General features: G+C 48.3%; 2 protein-coding genes across 2 annotated transcripts in view; both read left to right on the forward strand.

Annotated features, from left to right (window-relative positions):
- The window catches only part of LOC307085091 (exostosin-1b-like), a gene marked incomplete at its 5' end in the record, with an annotated part of 412,390 nt that overhangs the window by 109,313 nt on the left and 277,900 nt on the right, over positions 1 to 25,177 (forward strand). The window lies entirely within an intron of this gene.
- angpt1 (angiopoietin 1) overlaps positions 16,996 to 25,177 on the forward strand; it is a gene marked incomplete at its 5' end in the record, with an annotated part of 67,517 nt that continues 59,335 nt past the window's right edge. Inside the window, one exon of the mRNA XM_079749768.1 lies at positions 16,996 to 17,439. Coding sequence (XP_079605894.1) covers positions 16,996 to 17,439 — 444 coding nt within the window. The remainder of the gene's footprint in view (positions 17,440 to 25,177) is intronic.

A 25,177-nucleotide genomic window follows, 5' to 3' on the forward strand; every position in this document is an offset into this window, starting at 1 on the left:
TTCTCTATCTCTGTGTACGTATCTGTCTCTCCCTCTCTCGTCTCCCTCCTCTCTCTCTATCTTTGGGCATGTGTTTGTCTCTCCCTCTCCCTCTCTCTATATCTTAGTGTATATGTGTCTGTCTCTCCCTCTCTCATCGTCCTCTCTCTATCTTGGTGTATGTGTCTGTCTCTCCTTCTCTCATCTTCCTCCCTCTCTATCTTTGTGGATGTGTCTCTCCCTCTCTTGTCTTCCTCCTTTCTCTCTATCTCTGTGTAAACGTCTGTCTCTCCCTCTCCATCCTCTCTCTCTATCTTTGTGTATGTGTGTCTGTCTCTCTTCATCCTCTCTCTCTATCTTTGTGTATGTGTCTCTCCATCCTCTCTCTATCTTTGTGTGTCTCTCTCCCTCTCTCTCTATCTTTGTGTGTCCCTCTCCCTCTCTTGTGTCCCTCCTGATGCTACTTATCTCTCTCTCTCAGCGTGTACTTTAGTTAACACCCCTGAACCGCTCAGATCCAAAGTAGACCCACAAATCACGGAGAAAGGTCGCGGCTAAAAGCTCCACATTAAGAGACATTAAGTAATGTGCTCTGGCCCTTTATCTCCTCAGGGATGAGCGGTCAGGGTGGGAACCCACCAGGGGCCCTGTCTTTATCTCTTTGTGATGTTTTGTTTGTCTGAGAGAAGTACATTACATGTTCCACATTGCTCAACACTACAGCACTGCGATGGGCGTTTTTCTTTCTTGTGCTTCGGGCGACGTGTGAACCCAGCCCCGCGGACGTATGTAATCGCCCCGACTGGGTCCGTACCCCACTGCGGACAGCCCCATCCCGAAAGTCGTGGAGTTATGGAAAATTAGAAAGAAAATGTCATACATGTGATGATGAATTATCACTACACCTATATGCAGTATACATGTAAAGACCTGCATGTAGTGCGGACTGTAACAAATGTGGACGCCACCGTAACGTGACTTTGTCTGTTTATACAAGCCTGCAATGGAGCTGTCGATTGCGTGCAACAGGTGCCGCCATTGCTTGAGTTTTTTTGCGACCAGCAGTTGAAACAATCCATATTTGGGATGTTGAGGGCGGTATGACGTATGACCTCTCAAAGTACATAATATGGAGCAGCCAAGAGATGCTAATTGACCGAAGAAAAATGCACTTGCTTTGTATTATGAGGATTAAGTACGTAGATTAACCTGTCACTGAATAATGACGGGTCTTTTTTCATGGAACCACAATTGATCTCTTCTAGGCCGTTAGATAAACTACCTGCTGGTCATGGCTGCCCATTGATAAAGACAGACAAATGTCAAGTTCAGTGTTACGACGAACTGCGATCATTCAGAATGACATCCGTTTGGCTAACAGAGACGTTCCTGCTCAAAATACATCAGGCAACGCTTTTTTCCAGAACGTTTGTCTCAAGTCGTCTTATCTCAAGAGTTTTTATTCCTGAAAAATAACCTTTTCTGGTAGCCTTCACCGCGTAACAATAAACATTCCGCCTGGATCCAGTGCGGCCCTGCGGCCATCTTTAATCAAACAGTGTAAAGTGCCTCAGGGTGTTCAGTGAGTTTAATAAATCAGCAGCGTATCCCTCTGCGGTGTGAGAGAGTGCAGGCGGCCTTAGGGTCGGCTTCCCCGATAGCGCCGAGCTCAGGGCCCTGGGTGATGGATGCTGGTTGATATCGCTCCTCCATGTTGTGTTCGACCCCGCCGAACACACTGTAGTGTAAACGCTTCAGTGTTTGGTCTCCGGGGAAACAACGCTGTTCATCCATTAAAGGATGGCGGGAAAGGACGGCAGGGTCTAGTGTGTTTAGTGGGGGAATGACTTTGAGCTGGAAGATTCTCGGTTTGAATCCTGCAGCCCCCGGTCCACCCGAAGGCATCGGTTCGGATGACAGCCACCGCTAAATGAACGGCCACGAGGGGCTCATTCCCTCTGGATCCGGCATGGCGGCAGTCACCACAAACTGCTGCGACGATGTGGGCATGTCACTTCCTGTTGGAGTGTCACTTCCTGGCCTGTTTGTGTGACATCATGTTTCGAACTCAAGCAACTCCCTCACCTCCAGAGCTGCACAGCTCCAGAGAGGACATAACGCCGGCCATCAGTCTCTCTCCCGTCGTCGGTTGCTCGGTAAACAGCGGTATGCTACGATGCTAACGTTACATGGGAACAAGGTTCTCCTTGGTGTCCCTGTTTGAATGCATGTCGTTGTTCTGTGGTGTATTCTGAAATATCTTTTTTCGGCTGTGACCATTTTTCTGAGTTTCTTCCCGTGGGCGTGTTCCAAGCCGAAAACCGGCCTACGTGATTGGCCGCTGCATTGTGACGTCGGTTGCGTTTCTCAAAAAGTAAATTTTTCGTCGCATGCTGGCTTCGTCCTTTATTCCGACCACACCCCCCATTGGCACTTCAATGCACGACCCCCCCAGTTAAAATTAATGGTTGAACTGGCGTTGGCTCCAGTGTGGAGGAGCCCTTAGACTGGTTTACCAGGGCATTGGAATCAACCAAAAAAACGCCTTTCAACAGCTGTCAACATCCTGCTTAATGTGAGGGGGTTGATTAATATGTGTGAGACAGGGCCGGCCTTGTTCATCAGGGGTCACCTCTCCTTCATCCCTCTGCCCTGGAGGTCTACCGCAGAGGGGAGGAGGGGGAGAGGGGAGGGGAGATGAGGGGAGAGAGGAGAGGAGGAGAGGGGGGAGAGAGAAGGAGGAGAGGGGAGCGAGAGGAGGGGAGGGGAGAGAGAGGGGAGAGAGGAGAGGAGGGGAGGGGAGAGAGAGGGGAGAGAGGAGAGGAGGGGAGCGGGGAGAGAGGGGAGGGGAGAGGAGGGGAAAGAGGAGAGGAGGAGAGGGGGGAGAGAGAAGGAGGAGAGGAGAGGGGGAGGAAAGGGAGAGAGGGGAGGACAGGAGAGGAGAGGAGGGGAAAGAGAGGGGAGAGAGAGGGGAGAGAGGAGAGGAGGAGAGGGGGAGAGAGGAGAGGAGGGGAGGGGAGAGAGGGGAGAGGAGGGGAGAGGAGGAGAGGGGGAGAGAGGAGAGGAGGAGAGGGGAGAGGAGGAGAGGGGAGAGAGAGGAGAGGAGGGGAGGGGAAAGAGAGGGGAGAGAAGAGGAGGGGAGGGGGAAGAGAGGAGAAGAGTAGGGGAGAGAGGGGAGAGAGGAGGAGGGGGAGAGGAGGAGGAGAGGACGGGGGTAAAGAGGGGAGAGGAGTAGGGGGAGAAGAGTTGAGGGGAGGGAGAGGAGAGGAGGAGAGGGGGAGGAAGGGGAGAGAGGAGAGGAGGGGAAAGAGAGGAGAGGGGAGGAGAGGAGGGGAAGGAGGGGAGAGAGGAGAGGGGGGAGACGGGAGGCTGGAGAGAGGAGAAGGAGGAGAGGAGGGAAGAGGAGGGGAGAGGAGAACCAGGTTGAGTGAGGTTGGAGGTTCCTCTGATCCATATCGTCACTCCACAGCACCATGCATTATCCAAGAATACACCGTGCCTCCACACACACACACACACACACACATGCACACCTCCATACACACACAGACACACACACACACACACACACACACACACACACACACACACACACACACACACACACACACACACAGTGTCCATTTTGATGAGTCATGTTTGTAGCTGTGTGACCTGCTGTTGTGTTCCCTGGCAACCAGACCGGCCTGATTACAAGCCCGAGCAACAGGGCTGGACGTATGGACCGCTCTGTGTGTGACCTCAACAGACCTGTCACACACACACACACACACACACACACACACACACACACACACACCAGGTACACACCTTCACATACATAAAGGCATGCATAGGCACACACACACACACACACACACACACACACGTATCACAAACACACACACACACACGCACACACACACACACACACACACACAGGTAACATCACATGCACATCACACATTTACACACCAACACAGTCACCACACATACACAAACCTCACACACACTTACAGGCACAGCATCGCACACACAGCAACACACACATCCTCGTAAGCCAACATGCATGTTACTGACTCCATCAGCGGGTCCGATCAGAGAACTGTCCTCCAGTGACACCACACTGCTGCGTCATGTAACTCTGGGGGAGGGGTCTACGTGACAAATGGGAGCAAGCTGGCCAGCATTAAGGGGCCGCAGACAGGGAAAACAATGTTCGCCAGGGACAAAATTAGCTGCGTAAGTAAGGAGATATCACTGAGTTGTCCGCACGCTCAATGTTGGCCGGCTCATCTGAGTCTCTCCGTCAACAGACCGCCGCTGTGCGCGTCTCATGCGCGCGACAGGTGACCGCCAGGGAACGCTAGCGCACGCTCGCCCGAGGATGCCAAGTGAGTCTGGGGCTCTTTATGGTTCCACGTTCACGCAGCGTAAGGGGGTTACGGACCCCTTACGTCCTCGCGGACACTCCTCGCGTCCACTGCAAAGGGCCGGCGGTGCGCCTCCCAAAAATCGTAACCTTCCGTCGAGGCGACGCAGCAGCAAGAGCTGTGATTGGTTCCCTTACTTAAACCCGACGCAGAAGCGTAAACGTCCACGACTGCGTCGAAGCGTCTGCGTGGTCATTGCTTTGCGGGAACGTAGGACTATAATCAGCCCTTATGTCCCACCCACCGGCACTGATCTGTAATGTGCTTGTAGTTTTTTAGAGCCACCCCCCCCTTACACTTTCTGCTTTAAATGACGCAAAAAACATAATTTTACGTCATTTAAAGCAGGAAGTTGAGTAGATAGATTTTTACCTTCTCAGGGGAAAATGAGGGAATGATTCAAGACCATTCAAAAATATGACTGGTTTTCTAACGATACAAAGCTTAATGCAAATGGCTTAGGTGTCCCTTTAAGCTTTTTGATATTGTGCTATCTGACTCAAGAACTACGGTGATAAAGATCAATGTGAAGCGATGCATTTTTTTCATAACATTGAAAATATACTTCTGATTCAAACTAAAAGGTAATCGAAAAACAGAAACAGATGCAACAATTGTACATAAGATGTATATTATAAAAATAACATTCTGGATATAAAACAATAATTTACATAAAGGTTACAATATCGCTGCAATATCAAAGTAGACTGCATTAGAAAGATATCTGTAGATAAAAAAGGTGTAAAAAATATATTTATAAAATAAAACTTTTGGTGTGAAATCTGAAGAGAGAAGAGGCTCATCTTTTGTTTTGTCCACCTTAGAACGAGAGATAACTCTTAGGATTCTGTGTTTTCTTTTGATGCCTGAAATAAACAGAGAAGAGAGAAGGGAGTGAGACGCAGAAACAGAGAGGTGACAGCATCGAAGAAAACATTAGAATGACTCCTATTGGCTGCCACCTCATCATCTATTCATTCGCAGAGATCATGGCTACATGAGGCTCATCAAAGTTATATTATTTTTTTTAGTGGAGAGGCATGAGTGACAGCATAACAGCCACAGTCGGTCCATCCACCTCCTTATCAAACATCACTTGCATCACTCATTCAATTTACAATGAAATCGTGAATCATGTAACAATTACCCCAATGAATGCAATAACTCTGAATCATACCCAAAGGACCGCTTCCAAAATGACGCAACCACTGTGGTTCCTCTCAGTTGGCTGTTGGTTTGTAAATCGATTGACTAACAACTGACAGATGTGTCCCTTACCTTTCTAGAGGAACACAGAGCAGCCACTGCAGATGAAACAACCAGTATGGACACCAAGAACAGCAAGATGGACGCCACCAGCATGAACCATTCAGTAAATATCTGACAAAACAAAAAGAAAAGCATATTATATAATATTGTATGTTATGGGTTTGAAGCTTCAGACAACCATATTTTCAGTGGAAAATGATTATGGACTACAGGGAGAAGATATAAATAACCAAAATACTAGCATATCATTTGGTAGCAAAGCACACACTAGTTAATTTAGTTATACTAGTTATTCTTACCAAACGTTTATCTTGAGTGTTGATGGCATGCCTCCCAAAGCTAATTAGTACAACAGCAAAGACATGAAGAACACTTCCAGCGATAGCCGAGAGAGCCACCAGCACATTCGTCCCCAACGCAGCGCACACCTGAAACCATCAGGAAGATCAGTTACAACTAAACCCACCGAAAGAAGATGAAGTTAATGCTGAGGAGAGAACACAACGAGGCCTCTAGCATTCAATCACAGGGCGTAAGGCGTTGGAGAATTGGCAAGAATACAACAGAAAGTAAGATTCATTTCCTGATAGTTGTTGGCTTACCTTGGCCCTGGTGGGTTTCCTGTCGGCAGCGATGGTCAGACCCCCAGCAGGGATGCACTGTAGGGGACAACATCACAAGAACTCTTTGGTTCCACTTTTAAACAGGAAATGTAAGCTTTAGCGCAAGTTCTACCAGGAGGACTCAACTCACGCGTGCCAGTTTGCCCATCACCAACCACCTGCCTACACCTGCTTTATAAAGAGTAGTCTAACCTATGTTCTTTTGCTGCATAGGTTTTTCGTTCGATGCTCCCCCTCCCGTCCCACCACCACCAGGTCTGCCCCGGTCTACCGGTCCAGGGGAAGGCTCCGCCCCTGCTAGTCCTGGCAGGATATGCCCAGTCCACACGTCCTCCCGCATCCGTGACGGGGCTCGCGCCAAAGTCTTATCATGCAAAATATTCTTTCTTATGTTGTCATTCAAAATGAGTCTTTATTCACGTTTATTGGTGAATGAGTCTTCATGGGAGAACTATTGAGCAGTGAATCGTGACATGTGCCTCCGCTCCACTCCTAGCAGGAGCTGCTTTACAGCTATAACACGCCCGTGGGCTTCATGGGGCTGGAGAACCAGACTATACTTTTCCTGGCCTGCTCCTTAGTGGAGCTGAACCCGCCACTGTTACTTCAAGATACAAAAATATATAAACTAAAGAGAACATAGACACATGCACATTATATAGGCTACTAAATAGTGCATAGACATGTACACGTTAAATGGGCTGCTAAAGAGAACATAAACACATGCATGTTATATAGGCTACTAAAGAGTGCATGGGCACATACACATTATATAGGCTACTAAAGAGCACATAGACACATACATATGATATAGGCTACTCAAGAGTACATAGACACATACATATTATATAGGATACTAAGGAGCAGCTTTACCTGAAATAATGCATTGAGACTTCACCTAAAGGTTACTTACAATGAAGATTTCCAAGTAGTATGCTAGTGTTATGAAAATGTGAACTCCAACAGCCAGATACGTAATTACTGTCAGCGCCATCAAGATCCCAATTGATACTTCAATCGCCTGTTGAGAGACAACAGAGTCAATGTTATTATTATCCATAATAATCACAAGTAATTCTTATTTATTCTTATAAATCCGCCCTAAAAGGCCCTAGTACAAGTAAATTAAGTAGACGTCAGCATTTGTGTGTGTGTGTGTGTGTGTGTGTCTGTGTTTCTGTGTGCCTGTATATGTCTGTGTTTGTGTGTGCCTGTATATGTGTGTGTGTGTGTGTGAGTGCGTGCGTGCGTGCGTGCGTGCGTGCGTGCGTGCGTGCGCGATCTCTTACGCCGAGTATCGTGGGCTTCAATCGCCGGAACTTTCCGAGGCCCTCGAAGGCTGTTGATTCATTCTTGGAAGAAGCGAATTGTTCGCCTCTCTCTCCGTTTTCCATCCTCAACTCAAGGCTTCCTCCTTCAGCAGGACTCCCAGACATCCCCAATACAACCCAAATCAACACGCTGTCCTTGGACTGGCCTAAGCGTCAAATCGAGAATACCAACCTGTAGATAAAGAATGAAGCTTCGTTGGTACCGCAGAGTTCACTTTACATGAGTTCAACAGATGGTGGAGGCTTAAATACATCCCTCTTCCTCTGTTGCCTCAACCACGTTTGCTTAATGCTCACGCGATTGCGTAATAAGGGATTTTACATGTTGAGGCAATATTAACTGGAAAACACATCAAAAGGGTAAGGTAAGGGTTAGGTCAGGTTTAGGTTTAGTTCGGGGTTGGTTAGGGTTAGGGTCAGTAGACTGTAAAATGTTGATACATCGACTGCTTGTGGTTTACCACATTACCAGAACACTAAAGGGCTTTATGGTTCCACGTTCACGCAACGCGAGGAGGTTACGGACCCCTTATGTCCTTGCGGACCCTCCTCGCGTCCACCGCAAGGGCCGGACGTGCTCCTCCCAAAAATCCCAACCTTCCGTCGAGGTGATGCAGCAGCAAGGGCTGTGATTGGTCCACTTACTAAAACCCGACGCAAACCCATAAATGTTCACGACTGCGTCGAAGCGTCCGCGTGGTCATTGCATTGTGGGAACCTGGGACCATAAAGAGCCCTTTAGAGCTAATTAAATGTCCAGCGCTATCTCCCCGCGTGCAGCGGGGATCGGGTTGCGGTGGTGCGGCTCTGTTATGTCGCACGGCGCTCAGGAATGCGTACCGCTCGGACGTTATGCTGCACCACGACTTATCCTGCTCGCTCATCTGAAGCATTGATTAGGCGGTGATTGGTCTCATTTCGAGACCAATGAAGATCAACGGAATGAAAAACTGCCTATTTCGCCCCGGAGGGATATCGATGGTGATTCTAAGGGGTCCATCTGGAAGGGGGGCTTAATTGCCGTGGCAACCTGAGACCCGAGAACAATGTTGACCCGCAGGAAGTCATTGTTTCGTGGCAGGCGGGATGTTCACTTACAGTCTGAGCTGTTCAAAGTGTTTCTGAGACAGGGCTTTCTGTTTACTGGGGTACTCCGGGAGAGAGAGTTTGTGTCTTAGCTCAGGACTAAGGAATGAAGTGGGCAGGGGTCCCAGTCCCCTTGATGAATAATAAAGTGTGTGTGTGTGTGTGTGTGTGTGTGTGTGTGTGTGTGTGTGTGTGTGTGTGTGTGTGTGTGTGTGTGTGTGTTTGTGTGTCTCATTGTGCTTAGCTGTCTGACTCCAACTGAGATCAGGGAGATAAAGGCCTCTCACAACCTGACTACAGGTATATAAAATAAAAGATATACTCCTTTTGATCAAAGCTTTTATCCAAAGCATCTTACAGCAACACAAGTGCAGACATTCCTTAGCCGTGGTGTAAATAAGATGGTTGTGTGGTCTCCTTTCACTGGCCACCTGCCTGCTGCACTGTTTAATGGATGCTGACCAAGCATCCATTTTCTCTGCCCGTCCATTTGGGAGGAGCCAGAGGATACAACCAAGCCAACCCTCAAGGCCTGACACTGACGGCACAGATTAGATTCACATGTGTTGTTTAGCGGTTGGTTGATCAGTGTTTTCATGGAAGCCATTTTGGATTTCCTTCATTGTTGATATCGTTTTTGTTTCAGTGATCTATAAAAAGGTTTAGACCCAAATGTTACATTTTGGATCCAAGAACTTGTGTACAGTGAAGGTATTCAGATGAATGTACTAAGCAGATAGAGGGGTTAGTTATCTTGCTCAAGATGTCTACAGGCGTGGCTGCAGACATAGGATGTTTGAACACAACCTTGGCAGAGAGACAACCCAACATCAACCTACCATGAGCTTTGGTGAGCTTTGCATATTTGGTAAATTATTGTATTTTCTTTTGGGGTTTTGGTCAGAAGACTTGATGAAACGTTTTGATGGTTCTGACTGAAAACGCTCCTATCTTAAGATAGACTTTGATAGTCAACATATCTAAATCTGGATTAATAATTTGTTAAAAAAAAGGTCATGGTTTTAATTTTGAAAAATAAACTAAATGAAAAGTCATGCAAAACAAAATGAAAACAACCTTTATAAACAATTATTGATCCAAAGTGCAATATGGGTCTGGATTGTAACTTGTGGGCTGGCTGTTCTTCCCCTGTCCCTGGTATCAGTTCCCATTGTGCTTGTGTGGGTCTGCTAACTGTGTTTGTGTATATCATCGTTGCATAACTTCCCTCTCATGGTAGACGCTTCCAAACGTAATTCACTCCATCCCAGTAAACACTGTTGCAACCGAGCGGCAAAATACATAATGCATCTCAGAGAGGCACGGCAGTCGCTGTCTGCCGGGGTGTTTATTGAAAACAGGCCTCGTGGGGAATCGTATAAACCGTAGTGGCGCATTGAGTTATCGATATTGTTTCTGCACCGTAAACATTATGATTGTGTCAGGAAATTCACAATAGGATTTTAAAGGAATACATTCGAGTGGGTCGCCCTGGAATTCAATTAAGTTGACTTGGGAGAAGTTTGGCTTGGGTAATGTGCGTTTGACCCACGAACGCACACACGTCGACTGAACCACAATATCGTTTCAGACCTGGAAGGAGAAATGCTACCCAAGGATTTTCTATTTCCTGCCCTTCTTTGCTTACTGCTGGGAAACCGTTTTTTGTTTCTTTATTGGTGGATATGATTACCTCAGCGCTATAGTATGCATGTGACCGACCGATATTGTTCTATGTTGATGACGTGAGAGTATTGTATATCTGTACGATCAAACAGATCTCTTCGGGTGTACATTATGTTTCTGTCATACTACACGTCAATCTCTTCGCAGTTGTTTCTTCACAGCTCTTTATTATTAATAATAACAACCATGTTATGTTGATGAAAAATAAGTTATTGCCCAAAGTCTCGTTGAATTTGAAGTGACAATTACGAAAGCCATATCCGAAATTCGCGAATTAAATATTTCTTTCATTTTACAGTCAACTCCAGTTGAACTTTGCCCTGGGAACTTTGACGGGGATTGACCGAACTCTTTGACTGGAGACAGAACCCCATTTTTTTTTTTTCAAGGGGGGGGAATGGAGAAATGACAGCCCCCCCTCCCTTAACGGCTCTCGGGTTGTCAGCGCGCCCTCGCTCGTCCCGCCCTGATGACATCACAGCCCAGGTGCCTAGCTTGTGCCACGCGTCATTGTTTACCAAATACATCTCTTCCTCTTCCTCTCTTCTTCTGCTGCTGTGGTGGCTGTGGAACTAATTAACTCAAGGTACTGTGGTGAGACTTGACTTATCTGTTATCTGTTGACGGTGTCTGAGCAACACAAAACTTGACCGAACGTAAACTGTTCCGAGGTTTAATTAAGAGAGAGAGAGACACACACACACACACACACACACACACACACACACACACAAAATCTCAGCATACACACACAACAATGAACCTCCCCTCGACACACACACTCCACACACGCGTAAAGAAACCCTATGCATCGTTTTCACGGCACTCAATCTCCATCCTAGCTGAACATTAGCTACTATGCAGGAGGCAGCAGGCAGGAAGTAAGGGCGTCAGACTGCGAACATGGGAATCAAACCCAGTGCCTTAGGCTCCACACAACCCTTTCCCCCACAACCCCCCACTCACTCCTTGCAGTTGGCATGGAGTTGTGACAGGCTTTAGTCTGGCCATAGCAGCTTATTAATGCGACCTATTCACCGTGGGCCCCATCCACTGGGATCCATAATCCCTTCTGGTCCCTCCCCAGGGAAACAGACCTCACAGGCCCCACCACTGGGCGGTGTGGACCGGGAGCTGGTCTGCAGGGGCGCAGGGCTTCACACTGAAGGGGTCAGGTGGCCCCCCATCTACCAACACATTAGGGACCCCCTCCCCCCCCTCTCCTCTGTCGGAGGTCTCTTTAAAGTCCTTCAGGGGGGCCACTTCTGCACATCCACTCACTGTTACACAAGACCCTGGCCCAAGCCTGTGATGGAAACTGTCTGAGCACCGTTCAACTTACTGGTCGTTTGTGAGTGTGTTTGGAGCAGGATATTCCGACTCCATTGAGCACAAGGACGGATCTAAGCCCCTCTTTCTGTCTTTCCAAGGCGGGCAGATGACCGTTGGCACACACACACACACACACACACACACACACACACACACACACACACACACACACACACACACACACACACACACACACACACACACACACAAAGAGGCCGACAACTGTTGGCATTCCAGTGTGAGTGCACATCCAAAATTCGCTGGAACACTCCGGAATATCTTGTTTGTGCCGTGACCATTTTATTTGAAGTTTCTTTTACAGAATTCCTTTGAGGTGAATTTCCACCACAAAGCCCAAACTGGCAGCACCGAAATAACCTCTCCCTCTTTCTGAATAATCCCCTCACCCTTCCACACCCCCGCTCTGGTTAGCGTGGAACAGTGAAGTCATCCCCTGCTAACCAGGGTGTTGTGTGGGTGGTTCAGTGGAGCTCCGGGGTCCAGGGAAGGGGGCCGGACCCACTCTCTCTCCAGGGGCCCCCCAGGGGATGTGATCCGCCCCGGGCCCCCAGGTGTCAGGTTGGAGAATGAATCCACCGGACTGGCCGCGCTGAGTCGCTGACAAGACTCATGGTGGGGCACTCATTACTTGACACTAAGTGTGTGTGTGGGTGTGTGTGGTTGTGTGTGGGTGTGTGTGCTTGAGACGCAGATTAAGTATGAGAAGGAATCCTTTCTTTGGTTTTTGTGTGTGTGTCTGTTTGTGTATGTGTGTTTGAATGTCTAATATACTTTTTAGTGTGTGTGTGTGTGTGTTTGTGTGTGTGTGTTTTGTGTGTGTGATATTAAGAGCTTAGATGTGTGTATGTGTCTTTAGGTGTGAGAGTTTAGGTGTGAGTGTTTACGTGTGTGCGTGTGAGTGTGTTTGCATGTTTGATGCGTTACTCTGCTTGCGTGTGTGCGTGCCATTAGGGATGTGTATGTGTGTGTGTTTCATTTTGGTGCGTTCAATGTGTTGGCTCCCTCTTCCATCTCCATGACGGTGGGCACAAAACAGCCCAGACCCAGGGGTCAAAGGTCAGCGCTGTGATGTGTCTGCCAATGCCGTCCATCAGTGCTTTGTGTTTCGGTTACGCAACCCTGCCATTAATTCCCCCCCCCCCCCCCCCCCCCCATCCCCTTAGGAGCCCAGAGCAAATAGCCAGGCGCTGCAGTCCATTTAAGGGGGCTCAGTGCCCTGCTAGGACCGGTCGTGGCAGTGGAACGGGATCCTGGCGCTTCCTCAAATCCACCCCGTCCGTTGGAGGACGCCATTTTGTTTTTTTAAGCCTTGTTTATATTTTTTAAAAAAGGAGAGTGTTGATTTTGTAATGCGATGACAATCATGTTACTTTACAGACATATTGTTTTACATAGATATATATGTCTAATATATATATATATATATTTATATATATATATATATATATATATATAATCATGTTTACTTGACTTGACATTACGGTATCTTTAACTTTAGGTTTAAAGCTAATTGGTTTACAACATTAATACACCAATACAGTTTGATCAATACAATTTCCATCCATAACATTTCAAATGCCTCAAATTGCTTGCTAAAAATATTTCTTTAAACATTGTCTTTTTGGAGTGGTTTAAACATGTGTTTTATATATACGTCATATCATATAGATCTGAACAGTTAGAAGGTGTTAAGAGGTTGATAACCATTTGTCCTACTTCCGTGACAAAAGTTTTGCAGCATGTATTGCATTTAACACAGTGCGGACGGTCAGATGTTTCCAATACACTGTTTTGTTTGACAGCAGCGAGCTGTTTGCACACGGTACTCGTCTGAATTTACATATGTTTTGCTTAGAGTTCAAGCGGCTGTTTTAGTAATTTCAGGGACTCTTACACATGCTTATAAGCATGTCAACGCGTCAGATTTGCTTCTTCTGTGTGGCCCCAGCGAATAAGACATGCCTATTCCCTTGGCCCAAACAGAAAACCGCTAATTTCTGCTTTCATAACAAGCGATCCGATGTTCGCGCTGCTCTTAACGGAAGGTGGCCGGCGGCCGGATTGATTCTCAATTATACAAAATGTCCGCCCAGGATATTTCACAAGTCCAACAAGACGCCATCAGGAGGGCCAGATGGCTCCCCGGCCCCACAGAACTGACATGACCCCTACCAGGTCTGAATGTCTGGAGGAAAAACCCTTATCTTAGTTTTAAAATCTTCCATCCCAGTGCGGAGTGTGTGGTGGGGTTTGGGGTTTGGGATGCAGACCATCGGGGACCCCAAAGGCTCGGAGGAACGTCCCCGGAGGAATGTTCCAGAACGGCTTTGGGAATCCACGTTGGTCCAGGGATCACCGTGTTTACATTCCGATCGAAATTCGGATCTAAAATTACACAACCCCCTGCCGCGAAGCGAGCATCACCGATTTACAACATCGGCGGCCCGTCCTCACAAGGGCTAGCCAAAAGAATAATACGAGTGTGTGTGTATCGGGTTTCGGAGTTCATTTCAACAAGGTACTTATAATTTGATATCAAACAGTCGGTCGCGCTCGCTCTCCAGAACTTGGCTTCTCCTCATTTGTTTCCCCAAGATGGATTATTTTGAGACGAAAACAGGCGGCCCCCCGATTTGATTTTTTTTTTCAGTTGCCCAACACTTGCGATATTGGTTCTGTCGGTTGCCCTCGGGCAGACCCGCTGGCTCCCGACACCGCACCGCGACGCGATGCTAAGCTAAGTGCGTCAACCGATGGCTAGCTCTCACAGCAACGTTAGCGCATGCTTTGTGTCTCGGGTTATTCTGGGTTTGTGTTATCTCTTCTCGTAGCCCATGCATTAATTCACACTCTCCCACACAGACTGCCTCGCTTTCTCTATTCCCCCCGCTATCACTGTGTACACACTAGTCTATCAAACGTGTACACTTGCACTCACACACACACACGCATGCACACACACATGTGAGCACACACACACATAGGCGCACACACAGACACATACAGACACAGAGAAATGCACACACACACACACACACACACACACACACACACACACACACACACACACACACACACACACACACACACGCGCGTGCGCGCACACACACACACACACACACACACACACACACACACACACACACACACACACACTGTGTTTTGGAGAACATACGTAGAAGAAAGCGGATTTGGCATGGGTGGCTTGGACCACAGTCAGAGAGCAGGACCTTGGGGAGGGAGAATATGGCAGACGTCTTATGTCTCTCGGACGGACGGTTTCAGTCCAGCGGGGACAGATGTTTTGTTATGGGTCCTCATGTATTTATTACAGGGTCTTCAGTGTTTTGGAAACATATGTGAAATTCCTTATTATATATTCATCTCTTTGGTCATAGTTGGGCTTAGTTCGTGTCTTTCAAAGATTTACGCAGCTTTTGCTGTTAGTGTGTTTTAACAAATCTAATGAACTCAACATATGTTTAATTTGTAATCTCGGTCTCTGTGATACATATCTTTTATTCTGTTTCTCAGTCTTAAACGTATACATTAAATACGTATGTTAAACTTTTGCTTTTCATGCATTTGTCATCTTTTATGTCTTATGAATATAAACATATATATAGGTAAATCTAACTTCTTGTCTTAGTGTATGTAATAGTCTTTGGATCTGTTTTATAGTTTATTAGACATTTTTTGGAACTTTAAGTGTATTTAACCCCTATCTTCAACTCTGTGTCTCAGAGGCTATTATACAGATGGACTCTCAGAGTATCATAGTCTTACTCCGTTCCCCTCCGCGGAGGGGGAGGAGGAGGAGGAGGAGGAGGAGGAGGAGGAGGAGGAAGCTCTCACTGCTGGGTTTACCTTCCCTCTCACTGGAAACACGAGAGAGAGAGAGAGAGAGAGAGAGAGAGAGAGAGAAAAAAAACTTTCAAAGGTTTTTTTTTCATTCTTTTATTAGGATGTTTACTCGCTGAATGCAAATATTTAGAAAGAATCCAAAAGTTGTTCTGGGGGAATGTGTTAGCATGTTTCTAATATGAAGAAGCTTTTACCTCATAATATGAATATGCATATAATTCTGAATCCGTGTATAGAGAATACATTAATTCAGGGAATGTTGTTTGTATATAAATGAGGAACAGTTTTGTGTGTGAGTGTGAGAGTCTATGTTTGTGTGCTTGAGTGTGTGCATATTTGTGTGTGCGTGCGTGAGTGTGTGCGTGTTTGTGTGTGTGTGGGTGGTTGGGGTCACAGAGCTGTAAACTGAGCTTGAAAGTCACATCCCCTATGTTCTCCTCTCCCTAAGACACACACACACACACACACACACACACACACACACACACACACACACACACACACACACACACACACTCACCCCTCTCAGCATACACTCACCCCCCCTCGACACACACACTCCACACAACAGACATACACTCGAACAAACACACATACTGACACACATACTCTCTCGCACACAAACTATCACACGCACTCACAAACACACACGCATTCCTCTCTGCAGGCTGTGAGGGGCAGGCACTGAGTGTTCTTGGCACTGTGAGCGAGTGTCTCTCTCTCTCTCTCTCTCTCTCTCTCTCTGTCCCTCAGAGAGAGAGGGAGAGGGAGAGGGAGAGAGAGAGAGAGAGAGAGAGAGAGAGAGAGAGAGAGAGAGTGTGTGGAGCAGAGGAGGAGGTCTAGTGCTGGTATTAAAACACACACAGGCACACCGCCACAGATGACCGTGTCTCGTCTGCATCTGGCATCGTACTCGCAAACGCACCGGGAACAGCGGGGCCGACTGCCACACTGCAGAGCGGATGACTGTTGACTGCGCAGTGAGATACAAACGCAACGGTTTCCCCGGACGGGGCGGAAGTTTGAGTGGGGTCCGATCGTGAGAAGCAGTCACCACGTGGGACTCTGTGTGTGTGAGTTTGTGTGCGTGAGAGGCTTTACACAGAGTGGACCGAGAAGCAGAGACTGGGGAGCAGAGAGAGAGGGAGAGGGATATTTGAGGACGGAGCAGACCCTGCCATGCCCTGCTTTTGTTTCCCATCTGGGGGGGTCCGAGAGGGGACGGCTGCAGAACCTCAGAGCCGGCCAACGGATTCGCAGCTCGCCAGAGTCTGATCACTGACCACGGGATACCCTGGGAGAACCGAACCCGAGCAAGGAACCTGACACCCTCAGAGACCCCCGGAAACCCGGACCCCTACACTGAGAACCCCCCCCCCCCCCCCAGAGACGATGTGGTGGGCCGCGCTGACCGGGCCGCTCTGTGCGTCGTTGCTCGTGACCCTGGTGGCGTTGGCGTGCGGCGGGCCGGAGGCCAGGAAGCCGTCGGACGGTCCACAGGGGGGCGCGGCGGCGGCGGCGGCGGCGACCCCCGGCGACGGAGGAGGCGGTAGCTACGGCAACCGGCAGTACCACAAGATCCAGCACGGCCAGTGCTCCTACACCTTCATCCTGCCGGAGGAGACGGGTGGGGGGCCGGCGGCGGCCCCCTGTCGCGAGGGGAAAGGCGGCGGGGCCCGTGCCAGCGTTGGCACGGCGACAGGCGCCGGGGTTCGGTACAACACCAACGCGCTGCAGAGGGACGCCCCTCCGCCCCCCGGCGAGCCGGACTTCCCCAGCCAGAAGATCCAACACCTGGAGCACATCATGGACAACTACACCCAGTGGCTGCACAAGGTGAGCCAGACCACCTGTTGAACGACACCGGGGCTCTAACTGTGCGAGGTGACCCCCTGCCCGGCTCCTGCTATCTAACGTTAGGGTTAACAGGTTAACCTGTTGAACCGTGGCTGCCCAGGTGAACCTGTTGACCTCCATCTTGGCTCTTACTGTTGGAGTTAACCTGCTGACCTGTTAACTGCCATCGTGGCTCCTGCTCTCTAACTGTTAGATTAAACTTAACTCTCGATGCCTTCACCTGGTCGAATACATTTACGCGGTTAATATAGTGGTGAAAGTGGTAGAGAACTTGAATGTGTTCATAAATACATTCATGGATGTGTTCTGTCCAGAAAGCTTTTCTAAGACACTTTAATTTGAGCCCCTCCAATTTCCATTTGATTGTTCTCAGTCTGCGAGTCACTCTGGGTAAAGGCATCTGCCCAACTTGTAATGAAATGTAATGTCTGCAAACTCGTAATGTAACTGACAAAAATCGCTAGATCTTTCTAATGACCTTTGTTGTTAAAGAAACATTTGTCACAGCTGTCTTAGAAACCATGTGATGAAATATCGTAGTCAAATTGATACATTTAGAGATGTAGATTCAGGTGATTGACTGTTGGATGGCTGTTGGATGGCTGTTCTGTGTGTGTGGCTGACTGGTTCCTCTGGATGGGTCCTGGGTTCCTTTGCAGACCCAGGCTGATCTCGATCATGGTAGTGTGTGTTCTGGTGTTGGCTGTGGGTTCTGGTGGACAGCTGTGACTGCTTACAGAGCCATAGCTTAGTTGTTGATGCTGAGCTTTCGTAACATCGTTACACACTTGTTGGCTCCGTAATTGAAAGATTGTTTGGCACTTCTCTGATTATTCTAATATTTCCTCTGGTAACTTAAGAAAGTGAATCTGCTTCCACTGTTTCATTAAGCCTTTTTTGAAGCATCAAAGTAATGATGATGTTCATGTTTTTAACTTTTCCATTCATTCATTCGATAGAAACCGTGATTTGGATTGATTACATAAACCGTTCATATAATGTATACAAACAAAATAGGTAATTTTATTATGTCTGAAATACATTGCAGACTGTTGCAGTTCCTGGTCTTGTATTTGTAGGGCTCCAAATATCAATCAATGTATCTTATTACTTATATATTTAGTTTATTGTCCGGACCCTGGCCTATATGTTGTAATTTTGGCACCTCAAACAGCATCCCTAGTATATTGGTGTCCTCTCCTCATGCTGTTCTTCACTACTTCTTGTTTTGGCTTCATCTCCGCTCACATTTTCTCAGGGAGTAAATTCCACAGATGTCCTTCTGAGCTACTCTGTCTGCTCAAAAGCAGCGGTAGTAACGTCTCATCGCCCCCCCGCTCTGACACCACCACCCCTCTTCCCCCCAAATCCCCGGGGGGGGGGGGGGGGGGGGGGGGGGGGGAAGAGAAGAGAGAGAGAGAGAGAGACAGATAGACAGACAGACAGACAGACAGACAGACAGACAGACAGACAGACAGACCGAGCGACTACCATCATCATCATAATAATACGTGTCACCCTCTCTTGGCTCTTTAACCTGCAGAATGTGGTGAGCTAAAAACAGAACTCAAAGTAATGAACTTGCTTGTTTTGCGCGGGGGAATCCAAACAACATCTGTGTTTTGCTTTGCGGGGAGTTGGGGGTTAAGACAACGGCCCCCTGGGGCGCTTCATTACCGGTGATGAATGAACGGCATTAGCGTTTGTTTGGAGAGCTAGCTAGGTGTGCGCCGCGTTGAAGTATGTCTCGGGCCGTGGCGCTAATGGTGGCAGGAGTCTGGGGTCAGCGGTGATACCGCTGGCGGGAGGCTTGCTTTTCTAACTGCTGAGATTGTGTCTCCAAAGATGGCGGGGGGTGCTGGAATATCTTTCCAAAATTAATACCTAGAATCAAATAAACACGGCCTCTCTCTACTCCCGTTCCCCGGGCCTCTTGGGCAATGTTCTCTTTTTCTTGAATGCGATTTTGGAGATTGAATCGCTGATTAACACTATGAAACGCCATTGTTTGTTTATTTTTTATTAAACTGCAAGATGTTCGCGTGGAGAGGGGTTTTGTGATTTATTACATGGATTTAATAATATCATTTCGTAGGTTTTGCTGGATAGACAGAATATTGAAAAATCGAGCGTCAAAAAAAAATGTTGGCTAACCGTTAGCGGGCTAAGCCGCCCTTCCTTTCTAAATGGCCGCTTTGTTGCGGCTACGCAGCCGTACCACCGCGGGTCTGCTTTTCATTTAACACGTCCGTAGAATGTAAACATTTCACTCCTTACCTAAAAGAAAAAAAGAGCACAAAAAATATAATCAAATCCTAAACGATTTATCCACCGAGGGGCCTGCTGTACGTAACGTGGCAGAGTAGCTTAGCCAACTAAGCTAACAGACTCAAGACTCTATCAGGAAGGAACGAAGGGGGAGGCTGTAAGCGTACAGACCGACATTCCATGAATTACACCCGACGCGTTGGATAATGACGGATGGTCGGTTATCTTCACGTGAGATACAATACAGGAGTTCATCTGGAAGACCGCCCGGGAGGATCCCGCTCTTTACCGTCTTATCGGCAGATCCTTGCGTCACCCTTTCGGGGTTTGCCTCGAGATGAGGAGCCAGGGGGACCCCTGCCTTGATGGAGAGCTGAAACCGCCGATAAAGAGGGGTCAGGGTGCAAGAGGTATTTGATGAGACGTTTAAAGGGATTCATTAAGGTGTGTGAGGAAATGCTCTGCAGAGTAAGTGGCTGTCAGGGGATTATCTGGAGGCCAGGAGAGGCTTGAAATAAATACCTAGAGGTTGGAGATAAGGCCTCCTCGTGTCTCCACGCTGGACAGCAGCCGACATAATTCACCCACTGAAGTTATATATTCAGAGGCCTCGGACTCTCCAGCTTGTTCTGGTTGAAGTGAATGGCACTTTATAACCTTTTGGCAATAAACACATTGACAGAACAAGGTACAACCGATGAACAAATCTGTGCAAGCCAAAACCAAAGAGCAATTGAATACCAATTGAAAAGCAAGAAAGGATTTCCCCACCGAAGCCTGTGTGATGAAACTGAAGAGTTCTGCCTAACTTCATTATTGTTTCTGTATGAATTTGGTGAGCTTCTGTGCCTTTTACGGTCAAGACACTGAAGCCGTTGTCGATAGTGGCAAGTAACACAGTACACGTAACATAGGGCCACAGGGGGGAATCAAACTAAGGTCTTAGTATTCATCGTCACTGATCAGACTTTGTCGCCCAAAAGGACTTTCGGTGACCTCAGATCGTGGTCATCAATGAGCAGATGCAAGAAGGAGTCGTGCTCAAGGATAGGTCAGGTTAGCCTGAACGAACCCAGCACCTTTTCAGCTGGGAGTTCGACCTGCCTAACCCCTCCACTGCCCGACCCCCGACCTCGTATCTCCTGGGGGCTCACCGAAGCACGACATCACGTTGATTCCCTGGGTTTGAAGGAGCTCTTGATCTGGTGTCTCCAGAGTAGTGGACCGCATGCTCAGCCAGGCGTGGGCGAGTTTATCTCAGCTCGGTGGACCCAGAACTCCTGCGAAAGAACCAGTGGTGCTATGAAAACACCACCGACCACTCACTGGTTTGGCTCATGGAGACCTCTTGGAGAGAGATTAAGAGAGAGAGAGAGAGAGACCTAGCGAGGGAGAAAGAGAGAGGGTCAGAGAGAGAGAAAGAGAGCCCCACATCTATCCCTCTAATGCTCAAACTCGCTCTTACTCGCTCTCACTCCCACTCTTGCTTGCTTTCTCTCTCTCATGCTTAGTTTATCTCTTGCTTTCACTCTCTCTCTCTGTAGCCAACTCAATAGATGCATTCAAAACGAAGCGTGTCAGTCTCGGCCAACCGTCGTCCAGTTCCCCTTGGTGACCACTCAGCCAACATCTTTCAAACGGCTGTTTTGGGCAATAAGGAGCACACACACACACACAGACACAGACACACACACAGACTCAGACACACACACAGACACACACACAGACACACACAGACGCACACACACACACACACCCACGCCCACACACACACACACACACACAGTCCCCCAACCTCACCCAAACGACGAGTCAACACACATTCAGAGCATAAAGACCCGTGGTCATGGGAGGAGGGGGAGGAGGGGGGAGTCCTTAAACACACAGTGATAATTTAGACTAATTAGGCCTCCTTTGGGGGGAGGGGGGGGGGGGGGAGAGACAAAGGGACATCGGGATGCAGTTAACATTTCTCATTGGAGAACGGGAGAGATGGAGTGATCGGGGGGGCCGGTCTATCTGTCTTCATCATGCCAGAGCGGGACACTTGTCTGAGGGGTGAGGAGGTGGGTGAGGAGGGGGAAGAGTGGGGGGGGGGGTTGAAGGACACAGACAAAAGGGGGGATAATGTAGATAGTAGTGGTCCCCCCCACTCATGCCTGGACCCAAACACCACGAGAGAGAGAGAGAGAGAGAGAGAGAGAAGGGGGAGATAGAATGTGGATAGAGGATGGGAGATAGAGGGAGAGAGAAATTGAGATATGGCAAGAGAACGGGGGAGAGCAGGGGACAAGTGAGGGGGAGCGGGTGTGAGCGGGGGAAGCCAAGAGATACAGAGAGAGAGAGAGAGAGAGGGAGAGAGAGAGAGAGAGAGAGAGCAGGAGAATGCAAGAGAGGCTGGGAGAGAGCAGAGGGCAAGCGAGTGTGAGAGAGAGAGATGGCAAGAGAAAGAGAGGGTGAGAGAGGACGAGAGGAGAAATAAAGAGCAAAGCACAGGAAGAGGGGGGCAAGGGGGAAGAGAAAGACAAGGAGAAAAGAGAGAAAGAGAGAGGTGTAAGAAGAGGGTGACTGAGTGGTAGAGAGAGGGTGAAACAAGTTGAAGGGGGGCAAGGGAGGGCGAGAGACAGGAACGAAGATTAAGGAGGAGGAGAGAGAGAGAGAGAGAGAGAGAGAGAGAGAGAGAGGAAGAGAGAGAGAGAGAGAGAGAGAGAGAGGAAGAGAGAGAGAGAGAGAGAGAGAGAGAGAGAGAGAGAGAGAGAGAGAGGGATGCTCGGGAAGGGCTAGCGACCTCAGAACCATCTGTTTGGGGTGAAGGGGGTGCTGGGTTCTCCGATAACATTCCTGGCCAGTCAAAGGTGGCTTCTGTTTGGTTGGGGGATTAAGTCTGAGTCCAGTCCGAGGAGCTGAGGACCAGCCCAGGCCAGAGAACATTCCAGCACCGGGCTCTGCGGCGGACTGGGCCGAGCCACGGACGGCCAGACACTCACCAGAGACCTCTCCTCTAAGCCTTAAACACATCTAGTCCTTAAAAAGTCAAGACAGAGTTGGGTCTGAAAAAATGATCACAGGGAGACATGTGTTTGACATGGCGGGCATGTTGTCTCGACGAAAATTCAGTGTGAGGAACTTCATATGAAATCTTCAATCGCAAATCTTCATATGACCTTCATATGATCTCCTTAAGGACCTGTCTTTGTACTGTCTAACCCTACCTGCTCCTTAATGACCTGTCTCTGTACTGTCTAACCCCTACCTGCTCCTTAATGACCTGTCTCTGTACTGTCTAACCCTACCTGCTCCTTAATGACCTGTCTCTGTACTGTCTAACCGCTACCTGCTCCTTAATGACCTGTCTCTGTTCTGTCTAACCCCTACCTGTTCTTTAATGACCTGTCTCTGTACTGTCTAACCCCTACCTGCTCCTTAATGACCTGTCTCTGTTCTGTCTAACCCCTACCTGTTCTTTAATGACCTGTCTCTGTACTGTCTAACCCCTACCTGCTCCTTAATGACCTGTCTCTGTACTGTCTAACCCCTACCTGCTCCTAATGACCTGTCTCTGTACTGTCTAACCCCTACCTGCTCCTTAATGACCTGTCTCTGTACAGTCTAACCCCTACCTGCTCCTAATGACCTGTCTCTGTACTGTCGAACCCCTACCTGCTCCTAATGACCTGTCTCTGTACTGTCTAACCCTACCTGCTCCTTAATGACCTGTCTCTGTACTGTCTAACCCCTACCTGCTCCTAATGACCTATCTCTGTACTGTCTAACCCCTACCTGCTTAAGCAATTAAACAATACCATCGTACCTTTGTACACATGACTGTGTGCTAGCTAGCATTAATGCTAATGCTAGCTAGCTAATACTGCGGTTCTGGTATCGTGTTTCAAAAGAGCCAAGAGCTTAAGCTCTCTGTTTATGTGTGCGTGTGGGGGGGGGGGACAGATAATGCACAGCTATTGGCAGCTGCTTATCCCTGTGACATTCCTCCTGATCCGCACCGCTCACCAAAACAATCCCCCGCTGATCGAGGTCAACGCGGGAGGGCTAACACCCGGCGATCGAGATGGTGGTGTCTTCTTTCTGTCTGACTCCCCCCCCCCCAATGGGTGCTGGGGTTCAGACCCCAATGTCTCAACCCAATGTCAACCTGTAGTTCACCCTTGAGCAAGATGTCCCCTAACCCCTAGCGGCTCCTAAGTCCGCCTCTCAAAATAGTACTTAGCATCGTGTAGCATCTTATCCTAGCTTATTTTGCTGTGTATGGGGAATGGGTTTACATAGTGATGGTTAGTGCTTGGCATTTGGTTCAATGAACACCCTCACTGTACTGACAGAAATATTTTGTTGGTTTCTCTTTCTTCTGACAAATGTACTTATCGTAAGTCGATTCGGATAAAAGCGTCCGCTGAATTCCCTGAACATAAATGTATATCAGGCAGTGTTGCCAGTGTTGCTCTACCGTTGGAGCTAGGACGGCCAGGAATCTGTGTATTGGGTCCCCCTCCGTAGAGGGGGCCAGGGGCCCGGTCTGTGTACGGGTTCCTCCTCCCCGGGGGGTGGGGGGGGGCATCTCTTGGCCACACAGCGCGGCTCGCACTAGCAGGGACCGGTCTATTTTAGTGGCGACTTCCTCTATCGCAAAAGTTTATTTTGCGCAGATAACGCCGGCCAAAAGCAACAGTCAGGATGATACGGAGAAGCTGGGAGAGACAGAGTCACCCCGAGCCGCCCCCACACTAGCCACCTCCCCTTAACCGTCTCGTCCCCCCCGCCCAAAAAAAAGCCCTTCCTTCCTGCCCCCCCAGAGTGTGTATGATGAACGTTGGTATTTAATGACGGGGTTGAGTTGAAGCCACTTCCAGAAATGCTCCCTTGCCCCAGCATTGAAAATAGAAAGGAAAACAATGCTATGCTCATTATGTTAAAGGAAATTCAAACGTTTTGCCAACTATGTTAATATGTTGAAAAGGTAATCAAACGTTATGCTAACTTTGTTGACTTTTACAAGGATAACAATATATTAGCAGGAGATGCTAAAGTAACATTTGAAAAGGCAGGCTTTTTCAGAAAGGGGCATTTAGTCGTTTTGTCACAGTCAATACGGCATTTCACTTTGTGTAAAGCCAGCTCTATGTGGCCAGACACACACACACACACACACACACACACACACACACACACACACACACACACACACACACACACACACACACACACACAATTTCGATTTTGGGCAAGAATGTCATAAACATAAAAGCAGAAAGAATATCATCCAAAAAGATGTAAGTTTCTTTCAACTTTAAGTTGAAGTGTGTGTTTGTGTGTCTGTGTGAGTGTTTGTTTGTCTCCTGAACACTTGCCTCTATCTTGGCAGGGGCGCCAGTGTATCTGTTTAATGAATAGGGTCCACCCGGCCGCCGTCCCTTAAGTAGAACCACATAAT

The sequence above is a fragment of the Pollachius pollachius genome (assembly GCF_949987615.1).
Source record: "Pollachius pollachius genome assembly, chromosome: 13".
NCBI classification, from domain to species: Eukaryota; Metazoa; Chordata; class Actinopteri; order Gadiformes; family Gadidae; genus Pollachius; species Pollachius pollachius.